Source organism: Rutilus rutilus (assembly GCF_951802725.1).
Source record: "Rutilus rutilus genome assembly, chromosome: 18".
NCBI lineage: Eukaryota > Metazoa > Chordata > Actinopteri > Cypriniformes > Leuciscidae > Rutilus > Rutilus rutilus.
This window is the reverse complement of record NC_140231.1, coordinates 29,608,457-29,634,896: the sequence shown is the minus strand read 5'-3', so window position 1 is coordinate 29,634,896 and position 26,440 is coordinate 29,608,457. Positions and strand designations below refer to the sequence as shown.

General features: G+C 36.3%; 3 protein-coding genes across 4 annotated transcripts; 2 read left to right on the top strand and 1 right to left on the bottom strand.

Moving 5' to 3' along the window:
- Positions 1-1,631: 1,631 nt before the first annotated feature.
- Positions 1,632-13,470, top strand: wdr38 (WD repeat domain 38; the record flags this gene model as incomplete). Its single annotated transcript, XM_084388051.1, has 10 exons — positions 1,632-1,701; positions 6,573-6,601; positions 6,671-6,791; positions 8,332-8,448; positions 8,627-8,724; positions 10,774-10,854; positions 10,948-11,070; positions 12,627-12,779; positions 12,860-12,907; positions 12,987-13,470. 10 exons carry the CDS (start codon positions 1,632-1,634, stop codon positions 13,140-13,142), a joined length of 996 nt encoding a protein of 331 aa, XP_084244177.1. The 3' UTR covers positions 13,143-13,470.
- Positions 13,471-15,397: 1,927 nt separating this feature from the next.
- rpl35 (ribosomal protein L35) lies at positions 15,398-20,210 on the bottom strand. Its single transcript, XM_084386761.1, has 4 exons — positions 19,852-20,210; positions 18,990-19,126; positions 17,731-17,812; positions 15,398-15,599 (listed from the first exon to the last, which is right to left on the bottom strand). The coding sequence occupies exons 1-4, from the start codon at positions 19,852-19,854 to the stop codon at positions 15,450-15,452; spliced, it is 372 nt and encodes a 123-aa protein (XP_084242887.1). The 5' UTR covers positions 19,855-20,210; the 3' UTR covers positions 15,398-15,449.
- uqcr10 (ubiquinol-cytochrome c reductase, complex III subunit X) lies at positions 19,328-21,098 on the top strand. Of its 2 annotated transcripts, XM_084386762.1 has the most exons (3): positions 19,328-19,478; positions 20,241-20,453; positions 20,783-21,098. In XM_084386762.1, the coding sequence occupies exons 1-3, from the start codon at positions 19,404-19,406 to the stop codon at positions 20,828-20,830; spliced, it is 336 nt and encodes a 111-aa protein (XP_084242888.1). In that variant the 5' UTR covers positions 19,328-19,403; the 3' UTR covers positions 20,831-21,098. The 2 variants fall into 2 exon arrangements, with proteins under 2 accessions (XP_084242888.1, XP_084242889.1); XM_084386763.1 differs by lacking the exon at positions 19,328-19,478 and having other exon boundaries at positions 20,250-20,453.
- Positions 21,099-26,440: the final 5,342 nt, after the last annotated feature.

The following is a 26,440-nucleotide window of genomic DNA, read 5'->3' as shown; positions in this document are numbered from 1 at the left end:
GTGACGCATTTAACAGGACAGTGCAACAATTCCCTATGCGGACATTTCTGAAGTTTGGGATTCTCAAACAGACTTACTGAGAGGATTCACTGTGACAGATTTCTCTCCTTCAGCCTAGAATCAACTGACATGTTACTAATGTAATGGAAATTTCTTTAACCATATCTAAAATAAAACTGTTGCGTCTACTGTCGACACAGAGCGTCTACTAATCGACACTTAATAAATAATAAAACTGTTGCGTCTACTCATCGACACAGAGCGTCTACAAATCGACACTTAATAACCTTTATACTCTAGCTCTTGCGTCTTCAGTTGACAACTGGCCGAGTCTACTAACCTAACTTACTTGATTCCCTAAACTGACCTGCTGCGCAGCAGTAATAACAGACAGACTTTCAGCAAATGTCCTCTAAATGCTTTAATAACGGCCGGGAGAGTCTTCGAGCAGTTCTCAGAGAACTCTCCCAAGAAGAATCAAGGCCGGAGGATCTCAGACAAATTCCATTGAGACATCCCACCGTAAAACACATATACAACAGTTTTTATAGTATATGTCAGGCTGCATTACATAATTTCCCCACTATTTGATTGGTTCTTCATATGCAAACCCCTACTAGGTAGAGCAAACTCTGATCTTGCGGTGATCTCATCTGTAATCACAAGATTCTAACAGACTGTCTAGTTTCATTTCCCAAAACTGTGTTATTTTTACATACATACGCACACGGTCAAAGACACAAGTTTTCCATTGGTTTCGTACAGTATCCTGTTCCAATGTTAGATGTTAAATAAGGTTAGATGTTAGAAACATGGTTAGTTTAATATACAGTTTAAAATTTCCACGACACTAACATATTGCTAATGCGATTTCTTTATAATATTTCAAATGGTTATGAAATATATTAGTTAAACATTTTTATGAAATATTAGTTTTCAATTCAAGTAATATAAATGATTTATAGTAATATATTGTTATATCTTTATTCAGGATTATTTAACATGCAAATGGATGGAATTATTAAGAGTCCTGAAAAATGACATATGAAAAGTGAAACCAAAATTGAAGCTTTACTGTAACATATGGAACCTTGTTTCCGCCTTAGAATAAAACATAAAGGTTATTACGACTTTATATCTTCCAATTCTGACTTTATTACTCACAATTCTGAGGAAAAAAGTCAGAATTGTCAGATTAAACAGTCGCAATTATCTTTTATATTGGTTTATTCAGTGGCGGAAACAAGCTTCCATAATAACAGGTATCTAAATATGGTTTTATTTTTTTATTTTAGGATTACATTTTTTTACAGTATGTCACAAAAGACTCTAGTGCATCATTCACATCATGAGCTTATAAAATCATTTTGAAGTGAGTTTTATCTACTTCTTGCGTGACTTAAAATCAGTGCTTAAAAGTGCTACTGGCAGGCAAACACACAAACTCAGCTTGTTAATGTGTTTTCAGAGTTAATGACTGTCTAAACCAGGAGAGAATTGTAATAAAGCGCAGACAGTCAAGAGACCGTAACTCTGGATACAAAACCCAAACAAAACTGAGCTGCAACACTAACCACAGCAGCTAAGCTCCATGATTCATTGACCATGTTCGATTAATTATTATTTCTGAAATGTCGCTTTCTCATGAAAAAGGAAACACGTGGCGTCATCCCTCAGAGGACTTCAGCGTGTCCAACGTTAGTGTTGAGTTATATGTTCTCATTAAACATATAATTTATATTTTGTTATGTAGCTTGCTGTTATTTTATTTATTTTTTAGATTATACCAACTGTTGTATTGTATCATATGCCAAAAATGTGCAAGAGTTCATTGTGCGCATGTGTGAACAAACGGGACTTTTATTTTGACTCAAGTTGTTGAATGCGAATCTTAGTACTGAGTACTTAGTACGTGTTGCTGCTCCCTCGGGCGCTGATGTTATACCAGCGCGTTGAGATGTAAACGAACAAAATAAATAATACTAAGAAGTTTTATCTGGATTTTCTTTAATGGATGGATGACAAAAACATATTGCACATAGACATGACGGAGAGAAATGAAACCTTAACAGGTTATGGGCCCAGGCGCGCCAATGCTACAGGAGGAAGATGGCAGAGGTTAGTTTTCGACGGAGACGAAAACAACTACGAACTATGGGAAGTAAAATTTCTTGGCCATCTGAGAATAATGGGTTTAAAAGAAACAATACTGTCTACCGGGGATATAGACGAGGAAACAAATGAGGAGTGCTACGCTGAATTAATCCAGTTTCTCGATGATAAAAGCCTGTCACTGGTGATGCGGGAGGCGACTGATGACGGCAGGAAAGCTCTGCAAATACTTCGAAATCACTACGCCAGTCAGGGTAAGCCTCGAATTATCGCCCTATACACTGAACTAACTTCGTTAAAGAAGGAATCTGACGAGACGATAACAGACTACATTATCCGAGCTGAGAAAGCGGTGACTTCCCTAAGAAACGCAAAAGAAGTAATAAGTGACGGACTGATAATAGCTATGATCCTAAAGGGCCTGCCAGATTCCTACAAACCTTTTGCTATCCATACTACACAGAGTAGTGAAGAATTGACTTTTTCCCAGTTCAAAAGCAAACTAAGAAGCTACGAAGAGACAGAAAAATTTGATGATAAACCCAAATCTGACAATGTGATGAAAGTGCACATAGCATCCGTGACCTGCTACGGATGTGGAAACCGCGGTCATATTGCGCGCGATTGCCGCCAAAAAGGCGTACCTAAGTGGTGCAGCTACCATAGAAGTTCAACACACAGTGATGAGACATGCCGCCGGAGAAAGGACGGACACAAAGATGAAGCAAAACAGGCTGCGGAAAAACAAGAGGAGCGTGAGAAAGAACAAACATTTGTGTTCAAAGTAAGTCAGACATTTCTTCCAGATAATATTACGAAAAATGGACTAATGGTAGACTGTGGAGCAACATCCCACATCTTAACAGACAAGAACAATTTCACAAAATTTGACGAGAGTTTCGACCCAAAGTCACACTACATGGAGCTGGCGGATGGAGCCAGGATGAACAACGTGGCATTAAAGCGGGGCGACGCAGAGGTGTTACTGCTGGACGTGGAAGGGAAATGCGTCAGGATCACTCTAAAGAAGGCCTTGTTCATACCATCATACCCACAGAGCATCATCTCCGTTCAAGCTGCTACAACAGACGGGGCCAAGGTGATCTTCCAGGAAGGACAGAATGAACTGATAAGCAAGGATGGAGCTGTGTTCCGCATAGAAGAGCATGAAAGGCTGTACTATCTGAAAACGGTAAATAACAACAAACAATGTGTTGATGCATCAGTTACAGATATGATGTCCAGGGACAAAGTGAGTCTAACTTGTGATGTTAAAACATGGCATGAGATCATGGGACATTGTAATGTTAGTGATGTGTTGAAATTACCTGAAGTGGTTGAGGGTATGAAAATCACGGGTAATACCAAATTAGACTGTAATGTTTGTACTGAGGGAAAGTTCATCAACAGCAGAAATAGGAAAACTGACACAAAAGCTGGTGAGGCCCTAGAGTTGGTACATACTGACTTAGCAGGTCCCATTGAACCAACTTCTCAAGATGGATATAAGTATGCAATTTCATTCACAGATGATTTTTCAGGGGCAGTATCTGTTTACTTCCTTAAGAACAAGAGTGACACTACTCTAGCGACAGAGAAGTTCCTTGCAGACAGTGCACCATACGGTAGAGTCAAATGCATAAGATCAGACAATGGCACAGAATACACAAGCAATGCATTTCAGTCACTTTTACGAGAAAATGGTATAAGACATGATACATCATCCCCGTACTCCCCTCATCAAAATGGTACAGCTGAGAGACAATGGCGAACCATCTTTGAAATGGGAAGGTGTCTGCTAATAGAGAAGGGATTACCAAAGGTTCTGTGGCCTTATGCTGTCCAAACTGCAACTCACATCCGAAACAGATGCTATAATGACAGAATTAAGAATACTCCATACTTCATGTTGACAGGAAGAAAGCCAGACCTTTCTAAAATGTGGATTTTTGGATCAGAATGCTATGCGTACAAACACAATCATAAGAAACTGGATCCTAGATGTGAGAAGGGAATATTTGTGGGGTATAGTAAAAATAGCCCAGCTTATCTGATATACAATCCACAGACAGAAAAGGTGTCAAAACATAGATTGGTAAAATTCATTAGGAAGAGCAGTGCTGAACAGCAGACACAAACCGATGAAGATTTCTTAGAAATACAATACAGAGACAGAACACAGGATAGTAAGAACAGTGGTGATGCCCCACAAAGTGAGGAAAGCACAGAGAACAAGGTCCTAAATGGAAAGATGGAGAGTATTGATACAGACAATACAGAGGTGTCAGAACATGATGGAACTATAGAAAAAGTAGACACAGAAGACAACAAAAACAGTACAGGTCCAACAGCCACGGCTAGTCAAAAACATTACCACTCAAAAAGAGAAAAGAGAGCCCCAAAGTATTTACAAGATTATCTGACATACTCCAAAGATGACGTAACCAATGTGAGTGTTGATTATTGTTACAGGGCAGTGTGTGGGGTCCCCCAAACCTATAGAGAGGCCCTTATGTCACCTGAGGCTCCCGGATGGGAACATGCTATGAAGGAAGAGATGGACTCACTTAAAGAAAATGACACATTTGAATTGACAACTCTACCAGAGGGCAAAAAGACAGTGGGGGGAAGATGGGTATATGCCCTTAAAGAAAATGCAGAAACAGGAAAAATCTTCAAGGCTAGGTATGTTGCAAAGGGATACAACCAAACTGAAGGCATAGACTACCATGAGACATTTGCTCCTACAGCAAATCTCACCTCAGTACGGGCATTAATGCAGATAGCTGCTCAGAACAATTTCTTAGTTCATCAGATGGACGTCAAAACAGCATACTTGCATGCTCCCATAGAGGAAGACATATACTTAGATCAACCAGAGGGTTTTGAAGAGACATCTGACATAGGAGACAAGTTAGTATGCAAGTTGAAAAAATCTCTGTATGGTCTAAAACAGTCTGGAAGAAACTGGTACGAACTTTTAAATGATCATTTGGAACAAAACAACTTTGAGAGAAATCAGTCTGATCACTGTGTGTATAGAAAGCAGATTGAAAATGAGACGATCATAGTGATCATCTGGGTAGATGATTTGATAATTGCAGCAAGCAGTGAGGATCAGCTCAACAGTTTTAAAGAAATAATGAAGTCCAAATTTAACATGAAGGATCTAGGGAAAATATCTTATTTTTTGGGGATTCAGTTTGAGCAAAAAGAGGGAGAAATTAAAATGAATCAGAAAAGGTACATCCTCAAAATGCTTGAAAGGTTTGGAATGTCAAACTGTAAACCAAAAGCTACCCCAAGTGAGTTAAAAGTGGAGTGTAATAGGAATGAGGAAGGAAACAACAATGAGATTGAGAACCCCAAAGAATACCGTGAACTTGTTGGAAGCTTGATCTATGCAATGACCTGCACCAGACCAGACATTAGCTGGATAGTCAGTAAACTGTCACAAACCCTTGCAAAGCCTAAAACACATGACTTAGTAGCTGCTAAACATGTCCTGAGATACCTAAAAGGTACAGCTGACTACGAGCTGTGTTTCAAGAAAACAGACAAGACTTTAAGTCTAATAGCATTCAGTGATTCTGATTGGGCATCTTCTGTAGAAGATAGGCGTAGCATTTCAGGATACTGTTTCAGCCTAACAGAACAAGGCCCTGCTATCTCATGGAAGTCTAAGAAACAGCCGACAGTGGCACTGTCGACCTGCGAAGCTGAATACATTGGTCTAGCAAACACTACTCAGGAAAGCATGTACCTAACTCAACTGCTAAATGGCATGGACAGTAGTGTTTACACTTGCACCACGATGTATGGTGATAATCAGGGGGCCATTGCACTGAGTAAAAATCCAGTGAATAGATCTAGAACTAAACACATTGATGTGAAATATCACTTTATCCGTGATGCTGTCAGTAAGGGAAGAATACATATTGTGTACTGCCCAACAGAAGACATGGTAGCAGACATTTTGACAAAATCTGTTTCAAAAATTAAAATTCTAAAGTTCAAAGGTTTTCTGTTTGGGAACTAAATATTTGTGATGACATTGTGCATGGCTTAAGGTGATGAGAACAAGTGGGGGTGTTGAGTTATATTTTCTCATTAAACATATAATTTATATTTTGTTATGTAGCTTGCTGTTATTTTATTTATTTTTTAGATTATACCAACTGTTGTATTGTATCATATGCCAAAAATGTGCAAGAGTTCATTGTGCGCATGTGTGAACAAACGGGACTTTTATTTTGACTCAAGTTGTTGAATGCGAATCTTAGTACTGAGTACTTAGTACGTGTTGCTGCTCCCTCGGGCGCTGATGTTATACCAGCGCGTTGAGATGTAAACGAACAAAATAAATAATACTAAGAAGTTTTATCTGGATTTTCTTTAATGGATGGATGACAAAAACATATTGCACATAGACATGACGGAGAGAAATGAAACCTTAACAGTTAGATATTTTTCTAGACACAAAGGAGAGGTAGGTAAAGCTTTGTTTGTACTTGATTTAGACAGAGCAAGCCTGTGTTCATGTTAGTGTCTGTCTCAGGTGAACTGCTGTGTGTTCTCACCTGACTGTCAGATTCTGCTCAGCTGCTGTGATGATGGCAGACTGTACCTGTGGAACGCCACCAACGCAGAACACCTGGCCACAGTCAGCGGACACTCAGGTGCATTAAACGGGCGGTATAATGCTCTTTTCACAAGATGTAAAATAAGTCTCTTATGTCCCCATAGTGTGTGTGTGAAGTTTTAGCTCAAAATACCCCACAGATATTTTTATATAGCATGTTAAAATTGTCACTTTTTGAGGGTAAGCAAAAACTCACCGTTTTGTGTCTGTTCCTTTAAATGCAAATGAGCTCCCGGCACAGAAGGCGGAGCCTCAAGAGTTCGTGTCCTTTTACCTCACACAAGACATGCACTGAAAATGTCAAAAACTTTTAACCTTTTATGTTCAAACCGGAGTCAGACAAAGATGGAGAGACTCAAGAAGGAGAGAAAACATGTAGACAACATTTCTGAATGGTTAGTTGATGAATTTATGAAGCAGATGTGTAGTTATCTTCTTGTCATTGATTAGCATATTCTATCTTGATAATCTATATATCGTGTTCCGGGGGCGGGGTTTATGTAAATTCTAGAGTTGGTGATGTCATTAACCCGGGAGGAATGTCGTCTGTACCAGCCATTTGTTGTAGTCCTTAAAAAGGAATTTCTTTAAAAGCAACTATCATCCTTTGCTTTGAACTTTGTGCATTGTAACTTTGCAGATGTTGTTTATGCTCAAACAGCAACATTACACACTAACTAAAGTTAGAAAAGTGAAATCATAATCAATCACCCCTTTGAAGGGGTAGTTCACCCAAAAATGAAAATTCTGTCATTCATGTCGTTCCAAACACGCAAAACTTTAGTTCATCTTTGGAAGACAAATGAAGATCTTTTTGATGAAATCTGGGATATTTCTGTGACTCCATTGGCAGCTTCGCAACTACCACTTTGACACTTTCATAAGGAGATCATAAAACTAATCCATATGAATTGAACGCAAGTCTTTTGGGTTTGGAACGAGATGAGTTTGCTCTATGAACGCAGTAATAAGCATTTAAAAAAACTGGGTACAATGAGATGACATTATTCTACTCACCCCTCAAACAAGAGAATTTAAAAGTGTAAAAGCATTAATAACCCCAAAAAGCTTGAATTCGGACAAACTTCTTCAACCCTGTTTATATGTTGTCACAAAAAGTTCAGCATGTTAAATGACTTGTGGAAAATATGAATTAAATAAATAAGCCTATGCTCAAAAAAATAATATAGAGTAATAAAGAGCAAAATGTTCTATAAAACCCTCCTATCTAAACTCGTATATATATAGAGAGAGAGAGAGAGGCCTATAGTGCCATTCATTGATGAAGTGTAGATTTGCTAGCAGGGTTTTATTAGCAGAACTCAAAAACACACAAAAAAGACAAATCCAGAGAAACAGGTAAAAGATAAAAAAGATAGAAAGAAAATGTACAAGACACTTGCAAGATATGCAAGAGTGAAAGATATAGCCTACACAAGTAACGAGTCCATCCAGCAGTGCAGTGGGTATAGATATAGGCTATAGAAGTATATTTAATAAGGGCAATGGGCAATTCTAAAATTTCTAATATTTTCTTTGTTTATTTCTTTGTTTTTGTTTTTGAAATAACCCCGCAGGTCCAGTGAAATCGTGTGTTTTCTCGACGGATGGTCAGCTGTTCGCGAGCGCGTCGCACGACTGTACCGTCAGAATCTGGTGCAGCTCGAGCACTAAATGCACACACATACTGACAGGTGTGTTTACGTTCATAATGAACTCAAATAGGCCTAATTCATTGCTTCATCAGCAGCAGCAAAAATATCATCATAGTTATCAGCCCTTTTCTGCTTTATAATCACCTTTAGATGAATATAGCCTACTACAACCATAGTTTGAGCCTAAATGTGCTCGAGTTGTTGTTCTGAACCTCAGGTCACACGCGGAGTGTGGAGACGGTGAGCTTCAGTCCGGACGGCCAGTGGCTGCTGTCGGGTGGATGGGACAACAGGGCGCTGATCTGGAGAGTTCGGGTGAGACAATAACACTTCTATTGCTAGCTCAGGAACTAATGTCTAAAACAAGCATGCGCTTCCCTTTTTAATACATACAGAAATAGAGGGACAAATGTATTTAACCAAATGAAACAATCACTTCCCTTTTTAAAATCATATTTCAAGAGACGGTCCTCACTGCAGAACACGAAGTCCAGGGGGAGGAGTTGGATCCAGATCTAACTCCTCCCACCTTACATATACCTAAACCTACCCATCTCCACCCCCTGATCCCTAAACCCACCCCTAAACCTACTAATCTCCACCCCTTAGTTAGATCTGGATCCAACTCCGCCCCCTGGATCTCGTGTACTGCAGTGAGGTGCTACTGATTTTGAGTCGTAGGCCTATTGACTGCGCTAGCACTTCCTAAAATATAAAGGCACATTATATATTTTCATATATAAATTGCCATTTATGTAATGTGAGAAAAATGTTAGGTGCATAATATTATACTTTGTCTATTATATAAAAAAAATACGTTAATATTACATTAGGCCTACTTTATATTATATTTTATATAATTATTATACTTTGTCTATTCTAAATATTTTTATTTTTATGTTAATATTATATAGTGTACTTTATGCTTATATATTATTTTCATTTTTATGTTAATATTATATTATACTTTTTGTCAATAATTTATACTTTAAATTATATTATACTTTGTCTATTATATATTATTTTCATATGATATGATATTCTATATTATACTTTGTTAATATTATATTTACTTGATATTATATTTTATTTTATATTATACTTTGTATATTATATATTTTTCATTATAATGTAAATATTTACGGTGGCCAAGGGAGCTCAATGCACAGCAACTGAAGAAAACACATGCAAATAGAAAAAACACATGCAAATAGAAAAAACACATGCAAATAGAAAAAAAAAACTAAATAAGAACCTTATTTGGTTCCCCTGGAAACATTTCCATTGTGGTCTGTGTTATTTGCAGCACGTCTCTGTATTTGGTTGTGTTGTTGTGAGCACGCGTGTGTTGTGAAACTGATGAAGATGTTTTCTTAATTTGTGGGTGTTTTTTTCTATTTGCATGTGTTTTCTTCAGTTGCAGCGCGCTGAGCTAATATATTATATTATATTATATTATATACTTTGTTAATATTATATTATTCTTTGTTAATATTATATATTTTTATGTTAATATATTATATTTTATATTATACTTATACTTTTGTCAATTATATATTATTTAAATGTTTATGTTATTATTACACTATACTTTGTCTATTATATATTTCTTTATTATATTATATTATATGCTTTGTTAATATTAGATTATTCTTTGTTAATATTATATATTTTTATGTTAATATTAGATTATATTTTATATTATACTTTTGTCAATTATATATTATTTAAATGTTTATGTTATTATTACACTATACTTTGTCTATTATATATTTCTTTGTTATATTATATTATATTATATTATATTATATTATACTTTGTCTATTATATATATTTTTTCATTTGTTTAATAATTTTTTTAAAAGATTTTTATCTTATAACTGCTTTAAAGCTAAAACTAAGTTAAAATGATCCTTATATTTAAATAATTCCTTTAATATCTATATGATTAATATTATTTTCTTTTAAAAATAGAATAAAAAACATCAAAATGTATTCGACAAAAAATCTGATTTGTTATTCAAATAAAATATTTTAGAATAGAATAAAATTAATGATTAAAATCATGATTTCTGACAAAGAAAATAAGTAATAATACCAAATGTCTAAAAATATTATTCAGTTAATATCATAATATCATTTCTAACAGCTCTAAAAATGACTTTGTATGATGTTTAAAACCCCCTCACTTTCATTATCTGTATAGCATTAAAATGGTGTGGGATGAGCATTATGATGAAGTGTAACTTACGGTTAACGGGTTGTTTCAGATCACTAACCCTAAACATGAGCTAAGGACAGAGCTGTTGGACTCTCCTCGTGTAGTAACAGGTGTTTCTGAGAATCTGATGTTTGGTGTTTCAGTGTGGTGAGATGTTTGAGGAGTTGCGGGGTCACACTGCAGCTGTCCAGAGCAGCGTCTTCTCCTCAGACTCGCAGTGTGTGGTACGACTCTCACCTCACACTCTCTCTGTGTCGCTTGTTTTGAGCCGTTCGGGACGAGCTGCATCACCTCTTCGTTCTTTCTCTTCGCCACAGGCCACGGGCTCCTGGGATCGGTCCGTGAGAGTGTGGAAACTTCACGACGGAAAGGAGGTCGTGACATTACAGGGGCATCTGGGAAACGTGGCCTGTCTCTGTTTCTCTGTTACTGGGATGCTGGTGAGCAGATTTGTTGTTGAGAGTGAGCTTTGGTATTTGATTCAGGATAAACGGGACATTTAATAGTTTGTGAAAATGAATCGTTTCCTTACCTCTAATCGTTACCTATAATTTCGTACTGAGTTTTCCCATACACACTCTCAGAAGATTATTTAGGCTAATTCATTTAGTTTTAATCCATTTTTAATTGCGATTATATTTTATGAAGTATAGCAGCCTGTAAACATACTTCATCACTAGAAAAAATGAAATAGCCCATTAAAGCTACACTGTGTAATATTTTAAGTAGATTCTTAGCAAAAAACACTTTGTTCTTTCAAAATTATACATTCTCACTAATGTGTAATCACTTCAACCAACTAATTAAGTATTCTCATAAGTGTATAATCTGCAATTTAGAATACAAATGAGCGAGTCGCTCGAATGGCGGCAGCCATGTTGCGCATCCATCTTGAAAATACATGTGCCAAAGAGGGACATACCTGGGAATTCAAGATTCGCCTTTCGCGTTTTGACACTCAGTGGCACCGTGACGAAAGCGAGGGGGAGATTAGTCGCGACTGCCGGCAGATTTGATATAATACGGCCACCGTAGGAGTTAAAACGCCCTCGGAATGGGAGGGGCTAGATAGTAATATTCAGTTGGTAGTCATATAGGCCTACAATTTCACCGCTAGATGGGAGAAAATCCTACACAGTGTAAAAGTATTATGCAATAATTTAAGAAATTTCTCTTTCTTTTTAGTCAAATGAGTCACAATTTAATCTTTTTTTCAAAGTGCACTCTTAAAAATGAAGGTTCTTCATTGGCGTTGATGGTTCAATTAAGAACTTTTGACGTCCATGGAACCATTCCATTCCATAAAAGGTTCTTTATGGAAAAAGTTTCTTCAGATTATAAAAATGTTCTTCAGAGTAAGAAAAAAAAAAAGGTTCTTTTAAGAGCTGAAAGGCTCTTTGGGGAACCAAACATGGTTCTTCTTACTATGGCATTGATTTGTGAAGTTTTAATTTTAAGAGCGTAGAATTAAAACGGCCTATAAAAGCCCCCTAAATTAAGTTCAATGTGTGGAATTCTTGTCCTCTTCCTAGAAAACAATCATGTGTTTGATGAAGAACATTAACTACTAATCAAACGTTTGGGGTTTGGTACGATTTTTTTTTTAAGATTTAGATGTTTTCTGCATTTGTTTGATCAAAAACACAGTACAAACAATAAAACTGTAAAATATTATTACAATTTAAAATAACTGTTTATATTTGAATATATGTTTAAATGTAATTTATTCCTGTGATCAAAGCTGAATTTTCAGCATCATTACTCCAGTCTTCAGTGTCACATGATCCTTCAGAAATCAGTCTAATATGATGATTTGATACTCAAGAAACATTTCTGATTATTATCAATGTTGAAAACTGTTGTGCTGCTTATTTTTGTAAAAAAAACTGATAAATTTTTCTTCAGGATTCTTTGAAAGTTCAAAAGAACAGCATTTATTTGAAATGGAAACCTTTTTTAACATGATTTATTTATGTATTGCATGTGTGTGTTCTAGGCCTCAGGCTCATGGGACGGGACGGTGCGTGTGTGGTTGCCGAAGCGTCCTGCGTGTCTGTTTGTGTTGGGAGGTTGTGAGCGTGTGTGGGTCAGGAGTCTGGCCTTCTCCAGAGACGGACGGGTTTTAGCATCCGCCGCTGAAGGCGACACGGTAAAACAAACACACACTCATTCACACACACATACACAGTCTGTGCCGCACAGCTTGATTTTGACACGTCTCTTCGTCAGGTGAGGATCTGGGATACGACCACTGGAGCTTGTGTGAAGAGGCTGCAGGTGATCGAGAACCTTTGACTGGTCATGTTTAGCATTATGACGACATCACAAAGCCTCATACTGTGCGTGTGTGTTTCAGGGTCATAAGGACTCAGCGTTCGGCTGTGTGTTCAGTCCCGGCGGGGAGCTTCTCGTCTGCGGATCTGAGCAACTGGATGAAGAAAACAGCACAGAGGAGAGAAGTGAGAGATGGACGGGTTTAAACAGAGAACGGGACGATAAAGATGACGGCTAACGTTATACCAACTGATTTGTAACATAAGAGCTTGTCCATTTGTAACTTGAGCGCGCAAGGCTTCGATTCTGAGACTTTCAATTCATTTTCTGCTGTAGGTAAATTACTTGAAGAACAGTAGAGTGCAGTAAACTGTACAACTATTTTAACAGTACTAACCAAAGTGTTTATGATTATGATAATACATTTAAATTAAAATAACAAATACAGTTTGCACCATGTTTTGCACACAATTTAAGTGATGCTTGACCATGCCATTCTGAAAAATATAAAATTACACATATATTATTTTCTTTTTTATTTGATTTTATCATGTTTCTGTTCTACAGCCAGAGATCATTTAAATGCTATCTGGAAAATACTTTAAAATAATTTTCTGTAAAAATATATTTTTTAAAAAATGTATAAACCTTTAAAATGAAAAATATTTGTAAAAAAAATATATAAATAAATAACTGAATCATCTTATGTTTTCTGTCATAATAAAATAAAAGCAGATTGCAAGCCCATTTTTTTCCCTGCAATCTAAATCACTTAAACACACATCGCAATTATGATTTTCAAAGTAAAAACTTATTTCGAGGATTTGAAGGCAAGATTAGCTGCAGATACAAAAAGGGTAAAAATCAAATCCAAATCTTATTCTAATGAACTTAAAGGGATATTTCACCCAAAAATGAAAATTCTGTCATCATTTACTCACCCTAAAGTATGAGTTTCTTTCTTCTGCTGGACACAAAATATATATTTTGCAGTTGATGTTGCACATATTGTTGAACATGTTTTCTCCCCATATGGAAGTCAGTGGGGTCCATTAACTGTTTGGTTACCAACACTCTTCAAAATATCTTCTTTTGTGTTCAACAGAAGAAAGAAACTCATACAGGTTTAGAACAACTTTAGGGTTTTTGAACTATCCCTTTAAATCTGTTTTTGGTACAGAATCTTTTAAAGTTAATAACCAAAAAAAGCCCTTTAAAAGTTTTTATATATAGGCCCGGTTTCACAGACAGGGCTTAGACTAAGCCAGGATTAGACCATAGATCAATTAGGACATTTAAGTAATTTTTATAAACATGCTTAGAAAAAAACATTACCGATGTGCATCTTAAAACTAAAAAGGCACTGATATATTTTTAAGATCAGTCAGTGCAAGTTTATTTCAGTGGAAACAGCTCAGACTTACATTTTAGTCTAGGACTAGTCTTAAGCCCTGTCTGTGAAACCAGGGGATTAAGTTATTTTAAATATCTTGAATTTTATTCTACTTTTTAATAACAAATTTTTTTTTTTCATAGTTGTGTGACTGCAAAGATATCAAGCATACTGTAGATTCCATAAACTTCAGTGGAAAAACCACTTCAATCCTCCCAGCTCCAAGGTAAAAAACAGATAAAGTTACTCTGTCCGTGTGATATAGCCTACAGTCCAATAGCACATAGCTTATATCTATGCATGCGTGTGAACATGAAACCAAATGATTCCTTATCTAGATCAGCTGGTTTGGCCATGTGACCCACATCTCCCCATGGTCATTAAGGCACGACCCTGGTTTTGTGACTAAAGGTACATATTAGTACCTAAAAGGAACAAAAGTGTCACTTTTATTGCCCCAGTGACAGCTTTTGTAAAAAAAATCCTGTGAAAGTAGAGTATTTTGGATTAAGGCTACATAACCTATAACACATAATGAACAGGCCTACACAACACTAACCTGAGCCGTTAATAAACCATATCTGGATGAGTTGAATGAACATCATACCTGCATGCAAACCCTTCCCAGCTAACACACGACACACCAATCGTGTTATGTATTGGTAGTTTCATGCTTTACTAACAGCGTAACAATGCATGCTCGTAATTTTATTTGCATTTTATATGGTGATAGTGCGTGCAAATGCGGCGAGCTCAATATAATGTCTGACAGTTTGAAACTTGTTTCATACCAGGTTATGAAAACAACATTTGAATACTGTCACCAACATATCACCTGACAGCAGATCCTGAATCAGGACATTGTTTTCCTCAGGCACGCTTTGGGAAGAGTTAAGAGTTCACGCCTTTCAAAATAAATCTGGCAATCAAAAAACAACTTATTTTTGTTTCTTTGACTACAGCCTGCACGACCCACTCAACTCACCTGTTGAAAAACACTGATCTAGATAGATAAGACATGTATCATATATGCCATCACCACTCCACATTTCTCAAGAACCCCTATTGCTGCTTCAGAGAGACACACAGACTCAAGACTCTTCATTCCAGGGTGGGGAGTTTTATTTTTTCAGTGAAAAACAGTACAGCCTCTTAAGCCTTGATGGCGAATTTGCGAATGGAGTAGAGGCGGGACTTCCTCTGCATCTTCTTGGTCATCAGGTTCTCCTCGTGTTTGGTCAGCTGACGACGGATGGCGCGGGTCTTCTTGGGCCTCAGGTCCAAAGGCTTGTACTTCTTACCCTGAAGATGAAGAGAACAGGGGCTGTTAGAATATACTGGACTGACATTTACAAACACTTATAGCTTATGAAAGCTGTAAAAACGTCCATATTTAAAGTAAATGAGCAGTTCTCACAGATGGTCAAGACAGTTTCCATAATTGTTAAGTAGGGATGTACCGATATGAACATTTTGGTTGATACCGATAATTCTTTTTATCTGAAAGCTGATAACTGATAAATTGGCCAATAAATCCCAAGTTTATATAATTTAAGAGCATAATTACAAAAACAAGTCTCACCATTAAAAGCATGTCACAAGCACACAATTATAATGTTCTCATTATAATTTTATGAAGCCTATATGACAGGTGTGCTGCACACGTTGCACTTAACTATTTTCCTTTATGAAGAGATCCCAATCATATTTCAAAACCATCATGTTGAACAGTGCACATCTGAAGGAAATAAGCCATTATTTACCAGCTTTAATATATCTATTTCTATTAGGCAGATAATGATAGCATTAAAAATGAACATTATCTGCCGATACCAATATGGTGGCCAATATATCCTGCATCCCTAACATTGTAAATAGCAATATATACGGAATAGTTTTTCCCTTTGCACTTTTGAAAAGTTTAGCATACAGACGACAAAACAATCCCAGTCCACACGGATCCGTGAACACGACTAAAAACTGCATTATTTATGCCAGGCCGGTATATGGCGATGTGACTTTGTAAAGAAACTCTATGCACCTATAGACTGAACATGTGATCGCATGATGTCACCATTTTGTAGCTTACACAGAGACAGTATAGACCTTATTCACAGCAGCGCCATCTTTGATTTTTAATGGGAATGAAAGCGAGGTTGTGAAGGGACAGACATGCAACTCTTCAATGGGCTGTACTGTTATTTAATGTGTTTTTGGATTGTTCTGCTCATGAAACTACGGAAAAATATCTTTCCAAGAAATTTCAGTCGACAAAAAAAAAAAAAAACCTAACAACAATATAAACTGTGGAAAATTGTAAGTAATCCAGCAGCTTTTTACAGCGGACGCCTTTGGAAACACAGCAAGTCTATCCCTCACAGCCTCACTTTCATACCCGTCATGGCGCTGCTCTGAATAAGGTCTATAACGGTATCGTTTTTAAAAACGAACACTTTGAAGCCCGTTTTTAAGAACATTGTAGTGTAAATGAATGGCCAAAACGCAGTTTTCCGTTTAGTAATGAACAATCCCTCAACTATAATAGTATGAACACCCATTTCAAAGACTGTTCTCCAAAAATTGTAGAATTGTAAAGTCAGTGAGATACAAGACGGCATATAAACGTTCTGTCGGCTGCTCACAGCAGATGAGCGTCATTTAAAGACTCCGCTGTGAACAGCCGTATTTCTTTAGCAAGAGAGTATTCACACTGTCTCCACTTGTGCAGGAGGAGTGCTGGGTGATCGTTCTTGCTGGAGTCTAGACGGATGTGTTGTGTAGTTGTGGGTTTGCGTCTAATAATGCATGTTATTTGAATACAATGACTGTCACATTACACTAATGACCATCACAGCTTCCCACTTCTTAGGGAAAAACTAAACGAACACAGAGCAACGCCGTTCTTTAAGCAGCAGAGCACACTCCACAAACTCCCTCATGTCTCTGCCTGAAGAGACTTCATGTTGGTGTCTAGATCATATTTGGACCGATAGTATAATCGGATATTCATTTAAGTCATCATGAATTTACAATTGACCCCGTTTACTTTATTAGCGCACCTTACTAGTCTTGTGGTGAAAATTTGTTTGTCGAGGAAATCTTTAATCAAATTCTGAAAATTTGCTTATGCTCTGGAATGTCGTTCCCTCTGATGACGTCAGTTTGGCTCGGCCCTTAACCACCCCTCCAACCATCAGTCCGCTATGAGTGAGGGGTGGAGAGGAGGTGCGCTAAAGTAAACCCCCGCCCTCTATTCAATATTCTCTTTCACTTGGAAATACATCAACACTGAAGTAAAATCCGTTGCAAGATTCGGTTCATAGAGACTTTCGCATCTAGACCAACTAAAAATTAGTATAATGCATACCCATCAGTGAAACAGCATCTTTGCACAAGCACGCCTGAATGTGTGTTTTAGTGGTATTAAACTGACCTTGTAGAACTTCCTCAAATTCTCCTTCTGTGTCTGGTTGATAACTGTGAGGACTCTAGCGATGGACTTGCGAACCACGCGGCTGAAAAGGAAATCGGAAAACAATATCAGAATAATGCTTTACATTTTCAAACGTAGCCTTTAACTGATTCAAATTCAATAGAAAAGGCAGCATGCTAATCAAACATTTTCTAAATTATGTAACCCACACATTTACTATATATAGGGTTTGAAACGAACACCCACCAACAGTGGTTAAAAATCAACTGTGGCGGGTAACGCTGTCACTAGCCAATTTGGCGTTACTCGTTTACTCACTTTTCTGGGGAAATCTGTGAAAGCCAAAGCCAGATTTAGCGCAAATACTCAACTCGTGCATCATCATGATATATTAAACAGTGTATTGCGCACAATCTGCACATATCTGGCTTACTTCAAATAAAGGCTTGTTCATTTGCATTGAAGCAATATCAAAGATTAAAAGGCATTTGGTTAACAGAAGACAGTTATTTTCCAACATCCTTTTTTTTTTATGTTATATGTACTGTTTTGATCTGTCCACCTAAAATACATTTTATGAAAGGGAGGAGATGGCTCTTGTTTGGTTTGAATAAGAAATTGTATTAAATCCCAAAAACAATTATTTATATATAAAATAAGTGTTTTTTTTATAAAGTTTTTACACTTAGTAAAAAAAATATATATTTTTTTTCTCTTTTTATTTATATATATATATATATATATATATATATATATATATATATATATATATTTTTTTTTTTTTTTTTACACGTTTAAACATTTTTTGTAAAAATTCTCATATATATTTTTTTAAGTTTACTTTTTTTATTCTCATATATATATATATATATATAAAAATAAAATGTAGTTAAATCTACTAGGCAATAAAAAAACAGAAATAAACCAGACGTTCTGAAAGGCCGGTAACTTAAATTTAGTAGCCATAATTGGCCGTTGAGTGAAAAAGTTCATTTCAAACCCTGTGTGTGTGTGTGTGTGTGTGTGTGTGTATTTTTATATTTATATATATATATATATATATATATATATATATATACACACACACACACTAAAGAGCCAAAATTCAGCCACATTCCCATTACACTAAAGCTGGCACTGAATCACAGGGGCCCCAAACAATTGTTCTTCCTACACAGCACATTCATGCCAAAGGCACACATCCACGAATAGTAAACTCTGGTAAAGACTAACACCAGTGACTCCAGGCAAGCACTCACATCTTGGAGAGTTTGGAGGCAGCTCCACCAGTAACCTTGGCGACTCTGAGCTGGGACAGTTCCACCTTCAGGTCATCCAGCTGTTTCAGCAGCTCCTCCTTTTTCTTCCCGCGAAGGTCCCTGGCCTTGATCTTTGCCTACAATAACAAGATCCATTAGAATCACTTCTAACCAATATACATGTTAAACCAGGGGTGTCCAATCCTGCTCCTGGAGGGTCACTGACACTGTCCTGCAAAGTTTAGCTCCAACCAAACTGAAACACACCTGGACCAGCTAATCAAGGACTTTCTAGGCAAACTACAAACTTCCAGACAGGTGTGGAAGAAATATAGGGCTAAACTCTGCAGGACCCCTGGGTTTAACCATATTATAGACTCGTGGAATATTGCGTACAAATATCACATCAAACAAATGCAGTTATTGAGGATTGGTTCTCTTCAATTTCCTAAATATCACGGGTGTCTGATGTTGATGCTTTTAAAACATGTTAGTTCACACTTAATTTAACTAGTGTCGTCTAAAACCGGTTTTAACAATGTCCATTTGTGTCCGAAGGCCGTTGACTGCTTAAGTCTACAATATCAAAAAGTAGTTATACTTAGCTAATACTTTTGTGTGCCTATTATTGCAGGTTTCAGATGTTAAATCTTACGCTACGGCTATGCTAACAGGCTACACGCACAGACCACCGTCTCGTTTTATTAATTATTTCCACTTTATATCAAGATCATCACTTCAAATACTGTGCTCAACCTCTAGCGTACAACTCAATGTGTATTTTAAACGTGTTCTCAGAGATATTAAGCATGTATAATCGACCAGATTGATTTAGATTGTTGGGTTTCGGTAAAGTCCTCACCATTTTTCTCGATGGCTGCCACAAGAAAGGAAGTTGCAGCGGTCACGTGGGAAAATCAACCGTGTTACGGAGGAAACTAAACGACCGTGCGAGAGGGGGTGGAATCTTCCATTCCACTCTTAAAGGGGGTGTTTAATGACTAGAATTGATTAAATTAAGCCATAATTACTCTCAAATGTAAAAGTAATAACTAAATTGAATGGTAAATACCCGAAATATATTAATGGATTGCTAATTTATGTTAGATTTCTGTTACAAAACATTCAGTGTGTTCGATATACATATAAGAAATAATGGTACGTGTTCAAATAGGTCTGTTAAAGTAAAAAAACAAAGGTAAAATACTAAAATAAATAAACGAATTCATTTAAAATGTATTTGTTTTATAGACTCATTGGTCGACGGATTTGATAGACAGCTCATCGCCCCGCCTCTTCTTCCGGAATACTCCATTGACCAACATGGCGCTCGTAAGAAGTGTCTACAATTTGCTCTTCAGGAGAACGTCAACTTTCGCCATAACCATCATGGTGGGCGCTGTTGTCTTCGAGAGGGTGTTTGATCAGGCTGGAGATGCGGTATTTGAAAGCATAAATCGGGGGGTAAGTTATTTTTCCATTGAATTTAGTTGATATATTCATGACCCACCGGCAGACTGACCTTGATTAGCCCGCTGGCTAACGTTAACTACAACCAAATATTCAGTGGGATCATCAAAATATAGACCTTAACTTAAGCCTATAAAAACACATCTCAGTTTGATAATAATATAATTGTGTCCTAATAATGATCAGATCTTATCAAAACAATTTAAGGGCATTATACAACACTGTGATGCTAAGTCTACATTTGGAGTGTCTGTACAATCTGAGTATAACTTAATGTGTTCTGCTCACCATGTGTGATCTAATTGTGTGTTTTTGTTTTGTAGAAACTCTGGAAAGACATCAAACACAATTATGAAGAGAAGGAAGAATAATCATGCTCTGATGCAGCTAGTGGAGCCTTCATTCTGCCATCATCCCATTTCCTGATGTGACCCTGTTGGATGGTCCCCACCGGCTTTTGCAGTGTCTTCGGCCACTATGGTCCATCTTCCAGCCGGATTGTCCTGGGGACATAGACATTTACCGAACCCTGTTAAAATGTCACGTGACCACCTGTTATTGTATGACGTGTCACATTCTTCATGATTTGTAAATGTGTTGCTAACTTAATTCTGTATGAATAAACTCAATGACCCAGAATCATTTAAAATCTGGTGGTTCATTTGTATAGGGACTTCAGGTGCTGTTTAATAGAGTGGTGCAGTTCAGAACCCAGATGATTAATTCACTGCTGGTTCCTTCGAGATTTTCCTATGGGATTTTCAGTTTATGAGTTAAAAAAAGGTCTATCGTAAATATACTTTTACGTTTTGTTCTAGAAACTGCATACACTCACACCACAAACGTTCTTATCTAGTTACCTATACGTTTTTAAAATTAAACGTTATATTTGCAACAGACCTTGTTTTACTCATACATTGAAATTCCCCATTATAAAACCCCATTGAAAAATCTCAAAGGAACCAGCGGCTAATTGGTCGTAAGTGTTCTGAGGTTTATGGTGTTTATATGACACCATTTCAACTAAAAACTGAACACTTTTTACATTTACATGACAACAGTGTTCTGGGGCCTGAAAACGGGTTTCAAAGTGCACGTTTTTGAAAATGATACTGTTATCATCTCCATGAAAACTACAAAAACATGATTTTATGAAAATGGTCAGTAGGTGTGCGTTTTTGTGACATCGCCATCTACTGGCCAGGCTTTTGAATAACACCGCGTTTTTAGTCTTTTTCACGGATCTATGTGGACGGGATAGGTTTGACAACGTCGTCTGTATGCAAAACTTTTCAAAAACGCGAAGGAAAAACTTTTAATTTTTAGTACATAGTTGTTGTGTAAACGTAGGCTAGCTGCTACCCTTAGGGGCTGTTAACACGACACCGTTTTCAACTAAAAGCTCAAAACTATTTGTGCGTTTTGGCCGTTCATTTACACGAGTCACGACAATGGCATTTTGGGGCCCTGAAAACGCAAACTTTTGAAAATGGGTTTCAAAGTGCAAGTTTTTGAAAATTATTCCGTTATCGTCTCCGTTTAAACTATGAAAATGCGAATTTGTGAAAACGGTGACGTCATGAGCATGCGCATTGCGTGTTCAGTCTGTTTCTTTACAAAGTGACATAGTCAGCTACTGGCCTCGCATAAATAATACAGCGTTTTTAGTCGTTTTCGCAGATTTGTGTGAATGGGAATCATTTTGACAACATCGTCTGTATGCAAAAAAACAAAATGGAAAAACTTCCGTTTTTAGTACACTGTGGTCATGTAAACGTACCCTAAGTTTATTTGCAACATGTATTTCATCAGACTATAATTCCCATCAAACCAGGATGCATATGTGAACCATTTCATAGTGATGGAGGTGACTTCACAGAATATAGCCTGCTTTAAGATAGACTGACCACTTGGTGTCACTAGAGCACTTCTTAATCTCATTATGGCATCAGTTAGAATAGTTTGTTCGCTGAACACTGATCTCTCTGTAGACAGTTGAGGTTTGCTGTTGTAGCCAGTGCCGGCCCGTGGGGTTGTGGGGCCCTAGGCAAGATCATGAAAATTGGCCCCACTGGAGTAAAAAACTCTCATAACAATTTCATGAAGGAAGAGAAAGCACATAATACGACAATTTCAATATTTAAGTTTGTAAATGTGTATTAAGTGTAGCATTCAAAAATGAAAAAAATATTTACATGAAACTCAAATAAATGAAATAAAATGTATGAATTGTACATAAATTATAATATATATATATATATATTAAAAAAATTAGGCTATAGATTGCTCAATATATAAGTTTATAAAAGTGTAACATTCAACGTACATATGAAAAAACACTAAGAAACTAAGAGATTTTTAGCATAGCCCTAGCCTAGTACATAAAAGACAGAAAGCACACATAAAAAATAAAGCATATTAATAAAGCATAAATTAAAGGTATTTTTGTAAATGCAGTAGTAATTATGCATAATGACTAGAAATGCAGTAGGCTACTACATTTTAACTTTTTACTGATGATCACAATAATAAAAAATGTTTTGTATTATTTAGAAATGTTTAAATATTAATTTGGAAAGAGGGAGAAACCTGTTTTTAGCGGGAAGGGAGAATGGATGGGGTGGGTTAGGACTGCATGATAATAATGGAACTGATAATCACAATTATTTTGCTCAAAATTATAATAGTGATTATTAATGACCATTATTCTCAGTTGAGAAATTGCAGAAAAAGAGACAGTTAATATAAATTAATTGCATAAATAGCCTATCAAAAGGGGTAAAACGGCCATTTTGAGGTCTGAGATGGTCCACCTTAATTAAAAAAAACTACGATAACTTCATCAGAGGATTAAAATCTATACAAAATGCATGGGTAGATCATTCTTAACACGCTGAATGTGGCCCAATTTTCCCATGTCTGTCTGTCTGTCTGTCTGCGATCATGGGCATTGTTACATTTATTAGTAAAACTAATAATACAGCAATAAATAACGCACTTATAGAAGCCAGAAGAACAGACCTTTACTTTGAGCTTGTCTTTATTCCTCAACCATTCTCCTCTTCCTTTTTTCAGCTCCAGAAAGATGGCGTTTGGATGCCATTTCTACCACAGTTTAACATATTATTATTTCAATTAACTAAAAATAGCACTGCTGTATGACTACGACTCTGACGAGACTTCGTGACGTTATGACAGACAAGAGGCAATCCAAATATGTGAAGTCGATATTACCATAGAGATTATAATATTTGGTATTTTATTTTTGACAGCACATTTTCTGTCATGCAAAATGCCTCATATAGGCCTAAGAAATTAAGCATTACTAAAGGGTAAGAGCACCACAAAAAAAAAAAAAAAGTCTCTTGTTTCTAAAACGTGAGCATTTTGGAGAGAAGTGTGGTGGAATCCGTGTGTGTGAATACTGTGATAATTACGGTACTCGAGGTCTCCCACTATATCTCGGGCGGTATTATGCAAATTAGCATGTGACGAGCTACTGTGTATATTTCTTATGTTTTCGTATTTTATTCGTTCTATTGTTATGTATTTATTATCTTTTTCGGAAATTTGTCATGTTTGAACTATACAGAGCTATCCTTTTTATGTATGTTGTAGGTCTGGGTAATTTATTAGATACTCACCGTCTCTGTGAACTGTATCATGATTAGTCAGGTCCATGCAATGCGTCAGCCTTCCCTGACTGCGAAAGTCGAGATGCACGCACCTGAGTGAATTCTCAATATTATACTTAATTAACGATTAATAAAATATAGTATTTGTTAGATACAGGGGCCCCCTCTGGCAAGGCGGGGCCCTAGGCGACCGCCTATGTCGCCTAATGGACGGGCCGGCTCTGGTTGTAGCCTACACAAAGTGAAGTTAGAAAGCTCATTCACTTACAAAGTGAGCAATGTGACTGAATAAGTAAGCAGTACTGAGCTTCTTTTCAGTAAACAGACAGGTAAAACCACATTCTGTTGGGTCACACTGGTCAGACATGCCAACGCCCATGAAGGCTAACTCGTTGAGGTCAGGGAAAGGGTTTGCATTGATATAGTCCTATTGTTTCAAGGTTCATTAGGCAAATACACAAATGCTGAGTCGATCCACATAGTAAGATAACACATTCTTTGAACAAGAACTTCTCTGATGCAAATGAATCCATATAGTTTAAAAAGGTTTCAAACAGCATTAATAGATTATTAGAAATAAATGCACTGAACAGAAAAACGAGAATACTTCAGGAAAGTCATATGTCAAAGGTTTCTGTTTTGTTTGAGGTTGATGGTCACGATTTCTAATGGACAAACACAATAATCAATCCAATGAGTCATTAAAGTGTTCGAGTCATTGGCTGTGCAACATAATATTGATTAGGAGTTCAGATCTTCAGCACTTGAGTCCACAAGCTCAAATCTATAGGGTGACAATCTGATATTTTAGTGTTATATTATAGTTTTATTAATATTTTGAACAAAATTTTATTTTTATATTTTAAGTTTAAATTTTTATGGGCTTTTGCAATTTTTATTTATTTATTAAATATTACTATAAGGTATTATTAGGTTTTTTAATAAAAAAAAAATGTTTCCAGTTAGTCATTTTAGTTGCTCCAACTTTCAGTTATTTATATAAGTAGGCCTATATATTTATATATACGTTTTTTTATCTAACTATGCAGTTTTATTTCAGTGAAAGCTTTAAAAAAAATAGTTTTAACTAAATGATTGTCTTGTTCTGCATTTCCCAAAAGCATCACAAGCTTAGATGATCGTTGAGAACATTGGCAGCAATGGTCTTCACAATCAACTTGGGCTCACAATGCTTTTGGGAAACGCAGAACAGGCCATTTCAGGATTATTTCTGTGTCTAATAATTTTATAATTATGTTATAGTCCACATATTTTACCAAAATAATTTTAAATGAAACCATTTAACACATTTCATTGTATTTATCCAGTATCTAGGACCACACATTATTTATATTAAGCTTCACTTGTTTTTTTTTTAATACTGAGAAAATTAATCAGGTGTTCAGTAGAAAAGGAACTGAACAATATTATGTACTATGAACTATGAAGGCTACTATGTTTGGTAACACTTTATTTTACATTGTCCTTGTTACATATGTTACATGTACTTACCGTAGTAATAACAGTAAATTATACATAATTACAACCCTCAACCTCAACCCCCAAAACCTAACCCATAAGTAGGCTACATGTAGTTAATTATAACTACTCAGTACTTGAATATATAAATACACTGTAACAATGACACCTTAAAATAAAGTGTAACCCTATGTTCTATATAGTAATATTAACATATGAAGACTTCAGATGCAAAAGCCACTAAGTGCCATCAGAAATTTTCTTCTAAAATTAGCATTTTTTACCAAACTTGTATATTTAGGTTCAGTAATTTCACTTTAATGACAATTAATAGGTCATTTTCATTGCCATTAAAGTGAAATAACTGAACATAAACATACGAGCTTGATAAAAATGATCATTTTAGAAGAAAATTTCAGATGGCACTTAGAGGCTTTTGCATCTGAAGTCTTCATATATATAGGGTGTAACTTTGGTTTGAGAAGTGGGGGACACACACACACACAAAATCGGGGAAATTTTTTTCGATTTGAATTCCATTTCCTGCATTTACATATATTTAGGGACTATGGTGACGCAAAATTCAATAAATAATTAAGTTGATTATAATGATAAATTCTGCCAAAGTAAAAACAACATAGGCTACAGACAGTATATTTTAAATAATTGTTTAATAGCATCTTTTTATGAATGAAGGCCATGTATCACTGATATTAATATAGCTAATGATGTCTCTATGGTATTAATATACCTACTGATGTCGTATGTGTGTGTGCGTCAGGAGCGCTACCTGCTCATTAGAACTTCAGAGAGCTATTTTTAGAGTGTGGACGCGGCGACGTTCCTGGACTCGGACCCTACAGTCTA

Excerpts from the sequence above, each read along its gene's own strand:
- uqcr10 (XM_084386762.1), top strand. The coding sequence starts at position 19,404 with ATGCAGTTATTGAGGATTGGTTCTCTTCAATTTCCTAAATATCACGGG. Across the intron at positions 19,479-20,240 it reads TGTTGATGCTTTTAAAACAT|ACTCATTGGTCGACGGATTT; the intron begins GTTAGTTCACAC and ends TTTGTTTTATAG. Across the intron at positions 20,454-20,782 it reads TTGAAAGCATAAATCGGGGG|AAACTCTGGAAAGACATCAA; the intron begins GTAAGTTATTTT and ends TTTGTTTTGTAG.
- rpl35 (XM_084386761.1), bottom strand. Across the intron at positions 17,813-18,989 it reads GCCTCCAAACTCTCCAAGAT|CCGCGTGGTTCGCAAGTCCA; the intron begins GTGAGTGCTTGC and ends TTTCCTTTTCAG. Across the intron at positions 15,600-17,730 it reads ATTTGAGGAAGTTCTACAAG|GGTAAGAAGTACAAGCCTTT; the intron begins GTCAGTTTAATA and ends CTTCATCTTCAG.